Source organism: Petromyzon marinus, unplaced genomic scaffold (assembly GCF_048934315.1).
Source record: "Petromyzon marinus isolate PM22_M1 ecotype Great Lakes invasive population unplaced genomic scaffold, UKy_Petmar_22M1.pri1.0 PM_Scaffold_113, whole genome shotgun sequence".
Classification (NCBI taxonomy): domain Eukaryota; kingdom Metazoa; phylum Chordata; class Hyperoartia; order Petromyzontiformes; family Petromyzontidae; genus Petromyzon; species Petromyzon marinus.
The window spans coordinates 83,711-96,250 of record NW_027423073.1 but is presented as its reverse complement, the minus strand read 5'-3'; the positions used below and the strand labels follow the sequence as shown (position 1 = coordinate 96,250).

At 47.3% G+C, this 12,540-nt stretch overlaps 1 protein-coding gene across 1 annotated transcript in view; it reads right to left on the bottom strand.

The window, feature by feature from the left end:
• Positions 1-12,540, bottom strand: part of ATG4B (autophagy related 4B cysteine peptidase) — a 62,406-nt gene that overhangs the window by 26,897 nt on the left and 22,969 nt on the right. The window contains exons 5-7 of the mRNA XM_076063413.1: positions 4,387-4,494; positions 2,716-2,788; positions 1,896-1,975 (exon numbers count right to left, since the gene is read on the bottom strand). Coding sequence (XP_075919528.1) covers positions 1,896-1,975; positions 2,716-2,788; positions 4,387-4,494 — 261 coding nt within the window. The remainder of the gene's footprint in view (positions 1-1,895; positions 1,976-2,715; positions 2,789-4,386; positions 4,495-12,540) is intronic.

Sequence of the window (12,540 nt, the reverse complement as noted above, 5' to 3'; positions counted from 1 at the left end):
AGTTTCTTTTTAAAGTATCACTTCTTCAGAAGCGACCTGGCCATCAAAAAACGATAGCCCAACGAAGTGTGACGGCTTATCGTCATCATCATCGTCATCACGTGGAAGTTTATAGCAGCACTAGCCAAATATCCTGAACCAAGGCTCTAATGATAATATATTGCTAGAAAAAAATAATAATTGCTATGCTATGTAAATAAAAACGCTGTGCAAAACCTTGGCCACACTACTATCTGGACATGCCTTCACGTAAATCTATGCGAACTTGACGAGGCGCTTCCGTCACTGCAGGAATTACGCTCTGGTTTTGTCGGTAAAGTCACGTGGAAATAATAAAAAAATTAAACTTTTTTATATATAATAGCATGCGACGTTTCGATCGCAACACAAGCAATCATCGTCAGGTAGAGGAACAGGCATAACCGTGGAGATATATATATGCGGACCTTAAGTAGGGGGAATTAACACAGATACACCAGGGGATACAGAGAGACGGAACATCACACTAAATCAAACAGGGTTCAGCAAAATTTGGAAACTATGTAAAGCAACACAGACGGTCAGCTAAAACGCAATTAACGCGTGGTTTGGTTGAATGCGCTGTGTCAAAGATTGTTAAATTGTAAGTTAAGTGTGAAGTTTAAGACGGCGATAGAATACTTAAACGTTGTATGCCGTTATGTAATTTTATTTTATTTATTATTTCTACGTGACTTTACCGAAAAAAAACAAAGAATAAATCAACGCGTAGATTCGTATTCTTAGTTTTTTCGGTAAAGTCACGTTGAAGAGAAACAACAAAATAACAAAATATGACCGTTTGAGTTATGGTCGAAACGTCGTGAGAATTTTTTTTATTGTTTTATATATATTTTGTTATTTTGTTGTTTCTCTTCAACGTGACTTTACCGAAAAAACTAAGAATATGAATTACTGCAGTGACGAAAGCTTTAAATCAAAATTTAGTGTAGATTCGTGTCTGCGTGATTGTGGTTACGGTTGTTACTTTATCAATCGCTAATCTCTGCCATTACATACGATGGAACAAGAAGAGGTAAAACAGAAACAGAGTGATGATGTAATACAATAACACTATTGGACATCATTGTAAGAAATAAATAAAAAGGCTACCCCACGTGCGAGTGAATTTTTTTAATATTTTAAGGCAGGAAATTATTTTAAAATTTATATTTTTTCTGGGTTGGGACCCCCAAACCCCCTGGAGGATGTTGTCCCCACCCCCCCATGTTGATTCCATGGCCACGGCCTTGCTCTGAACGCGTGGGTTAAGTCGATTCTAAAAATGTGGAGGGGGAAAAAGCGGAGGACCCGGAGAAAAATCCACACGACCACGGGGAGAGAGAGAGAGAGAGACACGCTGACTCCAAATATACAGCAGCAGCAGGCATCGTCAGAGTCGGGATTGAACCCGCGACCTCCTGTATACCAGGCGAGGTAGTTAACATCTCATAGCCACCGTGATGATGATGATGATGAGAGAGAGACGCAGACTCCACATATACAGCAGGCGTCGTCAGGATCGGGATGGAACCCGCGACCTCCTGTAGACCAGGCGAGGCAGTTAACATCTCCTAGCCACCGTGATGATGATGATGATGAGACAAGCAAACTTCAAATCTACAGCAGCAGGCATCGTCAGGATCGGGATTGAACCCACGACCTCCTGTATACCAGGCGAGGTAGTTAACATCTCCTAGCCACCGTGATGATGATGATGATGAGAGAGAGACGCAGACTCCAAATCTACAGCAGCAGGCATCGTCAGGGTCGGGATGGAACCCACGACCTCCTGCGTATCACAGGCGCCATTCCCAACCAGTCTGGCAGGAATGACGCTTGCGCCAGGCTAGGTGCACTCCAACGCTCTTACTCACCTATGTCCTTGATAACCACTGTGTTGTCCATGGCAACGTGCACGGCTAACGAGCTCCACTCGTCAAACAGGGTCAGCTTCCTGCACAAAGACAAAGATCCCCCGTGTAGCCTCAACAGACTGCTGGGGCAAGTGCTGTTAGTAGCGAGTAGCAGCAGCAGCTATGAAGGTAGACACAGACAAAGGTCCCCCGTGTAGCCTCAACAGAGTGCTGGGGCAAGTGCTGCTAGTAGCGAGTAGCAGCAGCAGCTGTGAAGGTAGACACAGACAAAGGTCCCCCGTGTAGCCTCTACAGACTGTAGGGGCAAGTGCTGTTAGCGAGCACCTATGAAGGCCGGAACGGTACACAAGGGGGTGGGTGGCCAGCACCACGCCCGACCGCCTTTGTCTCCCTAGTGACGATGTTTACACACCGCACCAGGTACTCATTTGAGGCTGAGTCGACCTAGGGGAGGCCCGGGACCGGTTCAGATAATCGTCACTGGTGTTGGCCGTGAGCGGGAATCGAACCCGGGTCGCCAGGTTCATAGCGCAGCGTAGCGCTAACCGCTACACTATCGCTCCCCACCACACGTGTATACACGCGTATACACACACGTACACACACACACGTACACACACGCACACACGTACACGCACACGTACACACACACATACACGCACACACGTACACACACACGTACGTACACACACACACGTACACACACACGTACACACACACGTACACACACACACACACACGTACACACACACGTACACACACACGTACACACACACACGTACACACACACGTACACACACACGTACACACGTATACACACCTGAGCACCTGTGCAACGGTGTTTGGTCCGTACCACTGCCCGACTTGCTTCCCCTCCCCCACACCCATCTGGGCTGCACACACAGCACACCATACACTACATTATACACTACATTATACACTACATTATACACTACATTATACACTACACACAGCACACGATACACTACATTATACACTACATTATACACTACACACAGCACACGATACACTACATTATACACTACATTATACACTACGTTATACACTACACACAGTACACGATACACTACATTATACACTACGTTATACACTACACACAGTACACGATACACTACATTATACACTACATTATACACTACGTTACACTACACACAGCACACGATACACTACATTATACACTACATTATACACTACATTATACACTACACACAGTACACGATACACTACATTGTACACATTATACACTACACACAGTACACGATACACTACATTATACACTACATTATACACTACATTATACACTACACACAGCACACGATACACTACATTATACACTACATTACACACTACATTACACACTACATTACACACTACATTATACACATTATACACTACATTATACACTACATTATACACTGCATTATACACTGCATTATACACATTATACACTACATTATACACTACACACAGCACACGATACACTACATTATACACTACATTATACACTACGTTATACACTACACTATACACTACATTATACACTACACACAGCACACGATACACTACATTATACACTACATTATACACTACACACAGCACACGATACACTACATTATACACTACACACAGCACACGATACACTACATTATACACTACACACAGCACACGATACACTACATTATACACTACATTATACACTATACACTACACACAGCACATGATACACTACATTATACACTACATTATACACTACACACAGCACACGATACACTACATTATACACTACACACAGCACATGATACACTACATTATACACTACACACAGCACACGATACACTACATTATACACTACACACAGCACACAATACACTACATTATACACTACACGCAGCACACGATACACTACATTATACACTACATCATACACTACATTATACACTACACACAGCACACGATACACTACATTATACACTACACACAGCACACGATACACTACATTATACACTACATTATACACTACACTATACACTACATTATACACTACATTATACACTACATTATACACTACATTATACACTACACAAGCACACGATACACTACATTATACACTACATTATACACTACACAGGCACAGTATATGTCTGTGCGTCCCTGTCCTCCCTACTGTCACCCACCGTGTGTCCCTGTATATTTCCGTGTGTCCCCCCCATCTCCCCCCCGTGTCTCCCCCCGCGTCTCCCCGTGTCTCCCCGTGTCTCCCCGTGTCTCCCCCCCGTGTCTCCCCCCGCGTCTCCCCGTGTCTCCCCCCATGTCTCCCCCCATGTCTCCCCCCGTGTCTCCCCGTGTCTCCCCGTGTCTCCCCCCGTGATCTCCCCCCGTGTCTCCCCGTGTCTCCCCCCCGTGTCCCCCCCGTGATCTCCCCCCATGATCTCCCCCCGTGTCTCCCCCCGTGTCTCCCGTCAGGCCGTGCCGATCTGGTGTATGGAGTAGTAGGAGTCCTTCTTGTCCAGGAAGGCCTCCACGATGTTGCCGTAGCCGCCCCCACCGGGCAGCACGGCGTCCTGCTCCCACCGCCAGTCTACAGCCACCACACAACAACACCAACACAACAACAACATCACAACAACATCACAATAACAACATCACAACAACATCACAACAACATCACAACAACAGCAACATCACAACAGCAACATCACAACAACATCACAACAACATCACAACATCACAACAACAGCAACATCACAACAACAACACAACAACAACATCACAACAACAACATCACAACATCACAACAACAACATCACAACAGCAACATCACAACAACAACATCACAACAACAACATCACAGCAACATCACAACAACAACATCACAACAACATCACAACAACAACATCACAGCAATATCACAACATCACAACAACACAACAACAGCAACATCACAACAACATCAAAACAACACAACAACATCACAACAACAACATCACAGCAATATCACAACATCACAACAACATCACAACAACACAACAACAACATCACAACAACATCACAACATCACAACAACAACACAACAACATCACAACAACAGCAACATCACAACAACATCACAACAACATCACAAGAACATCACAACACCATCAACACAACAACATCACAACAACACAACAACATCACAACAACAACATCACAACAACAACAACAACACATCTTCTTTGGTTCTTTCGGTAAAGTCACCACCACGTAGATTGAGAATAAAATAATAAATTGATAAAATAAAATAACACAATAAAATTCTCACGACGTTATTGTGTTATTTTATTTTATCAATGTATTATTATTTTATTCTCATTCTACGTGGTGGTGACGTTACCGAAATAACCAAAGAAGATTAATCCTTGCAGTCACGAAAGCTTCAAACGACATCACAACAACATCACAACAACATCACAACAACAGCAACATCACAACAACATCACAACAACATCACAACAACAACATCACAACAACATCACAACAACAGCAACATCACAACAACACAACAGCAACATCACAACATCACAACAACATCACAACAGCAACATCACAACAACATCACAACAACATCATCACAACAACACAACAACAGCAACATCACAACAGCAACATCACAACAACAACACAACAACAACATCACAACAACACAACAACAACATCACAACAACACAACAACAACATCACAACAACACAACAACACAACAACATCACAACAACAACAACACAACAACATCACAACAACAGCAACATCACAACAACATCACAACAACAACACAACATCACAACATCACAACAACATCACAACAACAACATCACAACAACAACATCACAACAACAACATCACACCAACATCATCACAACAACAACAACAACCGTAATCGCTCAATACAAATGCACGGCGGTTCTGCACCATGCTCCCTACGCCAATCTGCAGACGCACAACAACCGCCACGACAACAACAACAACCACAACAACAACCACAACAACAACAAAACAACAACAACAACCACAGTAGAGGCCGACCGAAACAGAAAGGCGTACTGTAATAACCCCAAATTTCGATTCTAAAGCTTCCGTGATGACTGCAAAAGATTCAGATTTCGATTTAAAGCGTTCGTGATGACTGCAAGGATTCGTCCTCTTTGATTCTTTCGGTAAGGTCACCACCACGTAGAAGGGAAACAATAAAATAATAATATTGTTTTATATATGTTTATTCTTATTTTATTGTTTCCCTTCTACGTGGTGGTGACTTGTACCGAAAGAACCAAGAATAATAATTTTATTGTTTTATATTTTTATTATTTTATTGTTTCCCTTCTAACGTGGTGGTGACTTGTACCGAAAGAACCAAGAATAATAATTTTATTGTTTTATATTTTTATTATTTTATTGTTTCCCTTCTAACGTGGTGGTGGCTTTACCGAAAGAACCAAGAATAATAATTTTATTGTTTTATATTTTTATTATTTTATTGTTTCCCTTCTAACGTGGTGGTGACTTTACCGAAAGAACCAAGAATAATAATTTTATTGTTTTATATTTTTATTATTTTGTTTCCCTTCTAACGTGGTGGTGACTTGTACCGAAAGAACCAAGAATAATAATTTTATTGTTTTATATTTTTATTATTTTATTGTTTCCCTTCTAACGTGGTGGTGACTTGTACCGAAAGAACCAACGAATATTCATTCTCGATTTGAAGCTTTCGTGATGACTGCAAAAGATTCATCTTCTTTGGTTCTTTCGGTAAAGTCACCACCACGTAGACTGAGAATAAAATAATAAAATAACACAATAAAATTCTCACGACGTTTCGGCCACAATGCAAGTAGCCTTCTGCAGGTGAAGGAACAGAAGTGTCGGGACGACAGAGCTTCAATGGCGTCATCTGGTCCAACACCTGTGTGGAGACTGTTTTTTTTCGTATTTTGATACTATTCATCTGGTCCAACACCAGTGTGAGACTAAGGGCTCTAAGAAAAGCCGTCTCGGGTGTGGACCAATCAATGTCAAGGACAGTGCCAATATCATCATCAGAGTTGTCTCTCTTTTTCGATTTGAAGCTTTCGCGATGACTGCAAGATTTTCAGCTTCTTTGGTTCCGTCGGTAAAGTCACCACCACGTAGAATGAGAATAAAATAATAAAATAACACAATAAAATTCTCACGACATTTCGGCCACAACGCAAGCGGCCTTCATCAGGTGAAGAAACAGGTCTATCCAGGAGACAGAGACAAAGTCTATCCATGAGACAAGAGAGACTCTGTCTCCTGGATAGATTCTGTCTCCTGGATAGATTCTGTCTCCTGGATAGTCCCGAATCTTCACCTGAGGAAGGCCGCTTGCGTTGTGGCCGAAACGTCGTGAGAATTTCGTCGTGTTATTTTATTTTATTATTTTATTCTCATTCCACGTGGTGGTGACTTTACCGACAAGAACCAAAGAAGATGTACAACCCAAGTTACCCAACACAACATTTATGAAACACCAGCTTTACTACCCCCGGGACTTCCGATTCACCAAGGCCGGGTGCCTTTGTCTCCCCAGTGGCGATGTTGACACACCGCACCGCGTGCACGCTTGAGGCCGAGTCGACCTAGGGGAGGCCCAGGACCGGTTCAAATAATCGTCACCGGCCGTGAGCGGGAGTCGAACTCGGGCCGCCGGGTTCGTAGCGCCAATCTCTAGGTGCGTGACGTCACTTATTGAGGGCCCCAGACCATTGCTTGTGGCTGTCACCTCGCTCGCAAGCTGCTGCTGCTGGTGTGTGTGTGTGTACGTGTGTGTGTGTACGTGTGTGTGTGTACGTGTGTGTGTGTACGTGTGTGTGTGTGTACGTGTGTGTACGTGTGTGTGTGTCTACGTGTGTGTGTGTGTGTGTACGTGTGTGTGTGTACGTGTGTGTGTGTACGTGTGTGTGTACGTGTGTGTGTGTATGTGTGTGTGTGTACGTGTGTGTGTGTGTACGTGTGTGTGTACGTGTGTGTGTACGTGTGTGTGTACGTGTGTGTGTGTGTACGTGTGTGTGTACGTGTGTGTGTGTACGTGTGTACGTGTGTGTACGTGTGTGTGTATGTGTGTGTGTGTACGTGTGTGTGTGTACGTGTGTGTGTGTGTACGTGTGTGTGTGTGTACGTGTGTGTGTGTGTGTACGTGTGTGTGTACGTGTGTGTACGTGTGTGTACGTGTGTGTGTGTCTACGTGTGTGTGTGTGTGAAATATGTAACAACTAAGCTTGTGCCGGAGGCCCCGGGGGGCCAGGCGTCTATGACGTCTCCTGGCCAAACCCCAATTGGCGGAGCCAGGAGATTGAATACCTACCCTCGGGGCTACTCCAGAAACAACGAAAAGCCACTACGGGTGGCCACGTGGAATGTTCGAACGCTCACTGCAGAGGAGAGGCTGCCACTCCTCTGTCGGGAGCTGGACCGGTACCGCCTGGATCTATGCGGCATTCAGGAGGTCCGGTGGACCGGCTCTGGCTCCTGCCACCATGAGGGGTGGACAGTCCTCTACTCGGGGCAGCAGACTGCCAAACAACAGGGTGTGGGTCTTCTTTTGAACAAAAGAATGAAGGGGGCGTGGGAGCGTGGCGGTGAGGTGTGGGAAGCTGTAAGCCCCAGGCTACTTTGGGCTCGCCTTCCCATCAACCGGAGGCGAGGAATGGTGGTCGTGGTTACTTATGCCCCCACCGAAGATGAACATCCGTGGAGGGATGCAGGCAAAGCCGATGAGTCAGATGCCTTCTATGACCTCCTTTCACAGGTGCTGGCTAAAGTGGCCCCTCGGGATAGAGTCATCATGTTGGGTGACTTCAATGCCCGAGTTGGTCATGATACTGGCACCTGGTCTGGAGTGATTGGAGGGCATGGGCCAGATCAGCTCAATAACAACGGTAGGAGGCTGCTAGATTTTTGTGCAGCCCATGGGCTTGTAATTACCAACACGCTGTTCCGGCATCGGCGCATCCACACAACATCATGGATGCATGCCGGGTCCAAGCAAGAACATCTGCTGGACTACATAGTGACGGACCAGCGAATGCGAGCCCATGTCCTTGACACCAGGACCTACCGTGGAGCTGATCTGCCCTCTGACCATCGACTAGTCATCTGTAAGATGCGCCTGCCATTCTTCCACTCCGGTGGTGGGTGTACACCCAGGACCCCATTCCAACCTAAAGTGGCCTGGTCTCAGTTATCTGATGAAAGTTGCAAGCGAGAATTTCATCATCGCTTGCAGCTGGGATTGGCATCGTCCCCGACTCCTCCTGATGTCGAGGGTAAATGGGCGAGGTTTAGGACTGTGACTCATGCAGCTGCAATGGCTGCTTTGGGTACGCGGTCCAGACCTCCCCAGACACCCTGGATGACAGAGGAGTTGTTCAGGATGGTTGAGAAAAAGCGACAGGCCCACTGTCATCGGCTACAGAATCCCACGTCAGAGAATGAGGAGGCTTACCGCAGCCTTCGCTCGGAGGTTCGGAGAGCCGTGAGGCGCTGCAAGGATGGGTGGTGGTCGCGGGTTGCTGAGGAGATGGAGTCTGCCTCAGTGGCCCGTGATCACAAATCGCTATTTAACTCCATCAAAAAAGTAACCTGCAGCGCCACACCTATTACCATCATTAGGGGAAAAAACGGTGATCCAATTTCCGACCCCCAGGAACAGGTTCGCAGATTTGCTGAGCATTTCTGTGAGGTCCTGGGGGAGGGAAAATCCCACAGCCAGGAAAACATCGTGGCACAAAGTGAGGATGACCCTGCTGAGGCTGCGGTGCCTCAAATATTGGATGAAGTCACCCCCTGTGAGTGGCTGGCTGAGGTGCCATCTGCTGAGGAAGTATTGAAGGCGATACGGAGTCTGAGACCAGGAAAGGCAGCGGGCAGAGATGATCTCCCAAGCGAAATGCTGAGGGAGGGTGGCGTTTGTGCACAGACTGCCCTATATGACATCATAACAACAGTCTGGACCACTGGACGGGTTCCGCAGGATTGGAAGGATGCCCTGGTGGTCCCCCTTTTTAAGAAGGGGGACCGCACAGACTGTAACAACTACAGGGGCATCTCACTCCTCAGTGTGCCGGGAAAGGTCCTGGCAAGGATTATTCAGCATCGCCTTGCCAGGCACGCTGAGGAGAGGCTTGCGGAGCCCCAATGCGGTTTCAGGAAAGGGCGGTCCTGCACGGATGCCATATTTTCTGTCCGTCTGCTACAGCAGAGGTGTAGGGAATTCCAACAAGACCTACATCTCTGCTTTATTGACCTGGTCAAGGCCTATGATACCATCAGTAGGCCTGGGCTCTGGGTCGTTCTTCGTGCTTTTGGAGTACCTGACCCTCTGCTCACGATCATTAAGGACCTTCATGATGGTGAGCGGGCCCGGGTAAAACTACGTGGCCGGGAGTCAGAGCCATTCCCTGTACACCTTGGGGTGCGACAGGGATGTCCTCTGGCTCCCACATTATTTAACATCTATTTTGACCACGTAGTTCGTGAAGCCTTCAATAGCTGTACCGGGGGAATCTCCATATGGTACAGATATAATGGGAGGCTAATCGATGCCCGGGTGCGGTCAAGGGATGGCTCCCTATTGCTCAACCACGTTATGTATGCTGATGACTTGGTAATAGCTGCTCAGTCAGAGGAGGAGTTGGAGACGCTGCTGCTGAGACTGGAGCGTGCCACTAAGAGGTGGGGCCTTACCATCAGCCCCACCAAAACTAAGCACCTGCCTGGGTATTTTGTACCATCGGACACTCCACCCCCACAACTCCCAATCGGTGATGGGGCAGTTGTGGAGAGAGTGGAGAGTTTCCCATACCTGGGCAGTGTGCTTATGACTGGCTCCAGTTTAACAGCAGAGGTCTCACTCCGAATCAGTCGAGCGGCAATATCTTTTCATCGGTTGCGTAACGCTGTGTGGAAGCTACCTGGTCTGTCGCTCCGCACTAAGCTTCAGGTCTTCTCGGCCACGGTCATTCCCTCCCTTCTCTACGCTTGCGAAACGTGGACCCCCCTAATGGAACATCTTCGCCGGTTAGAAACATTTAGGCTGACCTGCCTACGATCCATCCTGGGTCTAACCAGACTGGATTGTGTGAGGAGCTCACAAATCCTTGAAAGATCTGGGCAGGGTCCCATCGGTGAGCTCCTCCGGCAGGCAAGGCTGCGATGGCTGGGTCATGTAGCCCGCATGCCCAGCCACCGCATGCCGAAACAGCTTTTGTTTGGCCGGATTGAGGGGGCTAAGCGGGCGCGGCACGGGCTAGAGAAGAGATGGAGTGATGTGGTACAGGAGGACGTGGAGCTGAGTGGACTTGCCGATGACTGGTACCAGCGGTGTCAAGATCGGCCTCTGTGGAGGAGGCTCGTGAAGGATGCTACTGGGCAGTTGGAGGCAGTCGCCCTCCAACAACAACGGAGGGCGGAGGAGCGACGCTCACAACAGCGAGCGGAGCGCCGGGTGGCTAAAGCACAGCAGGTTGGCACAGTAGGGGGCACAGGTGGTGCATCAGCCAGTCATCTCAGTCAGTCGACCCGTGGCACCTGGGTCTGCCCCGTGACCTCCTGCCAGCGGGCGTTCGACACTTCACGTGGCCTCAGGGTGCACATAGCCTGGCACAAGCGTCGTGGTGACGTCACCGCCACTTAGTGGCGAATGGCGGTTGTTGTGTGTGTGTACGTGTGTGTACGTGTACGTGTGTGTGTGTACGTGTGTGTGTACGTGTGTGTGTGTGTGTACGTGTGTGTGTACGTGTGTGTGTGTGTACGTGTGTGTGTGTCTACATGTGTGTATGTGTACGTGTGTGTACATGTGTGTACGTGTGTGTGTACGTGTGTGTGTGTCTACGTGTGTGTGTACGTGTGTGTACGTGTGTGTACGTGTGTGTGTGTACGTGTGTACGTATGTGTGTACGTGTGTGTGTACGTGTGTGTGTACGTGTGTGTGTGTACGTGTGTGTGTACGTGTGTGTGTACGTGTGTGTGTGTGTACGTGTGTGTGTATGTGTGTGTGTGTACGTGTGTGTGTGTGTACGTGTGTGTGTGTACGTGTGTGTGTACGTGTGTGTGTGTGTACGTGTGTGTGTGTGTACGTGTGTGTGTATGTGTGTGTGTGTGCGTGTGTGTACGTGTGTGTGTGTGTACGTGTGTGTGTACGTGTGTGTGTGTGTACGTGTGTGTGTACGTGTGTGTGTACGTGTGTGTGTGTCTACGTGTGTGTGTGTGTGTACGTGTACGTGTGTGTGTACGTGTGTGTGTGTACGTACGTGTGTGTGTACGTGTGTGTGTGTACGTGTGTGTGTATGTGTGTGTGTGTGTACGTGTGTGTGTGTACGTGTGTGTGTGTGTGTACGTGTGTGTGTGTACGTGTGTGTGTGTACGTGTGTGTGTATGTGTGTACGTGTGTGTACGTGTGTATGTGTGTACGTATGTGTGTACGTGTGTGTGTACATGTGTGTGTACGTGTATGTGTGTACGTGTGTGTGTGTACGTGTGTGTGTGTACGTGTGTGTGTGTGTACACGTGTGTGTGTACGTGTGTGTGTGTGTACACGTGTGTGTACACTTGTGTGTGTGTACACGTGTG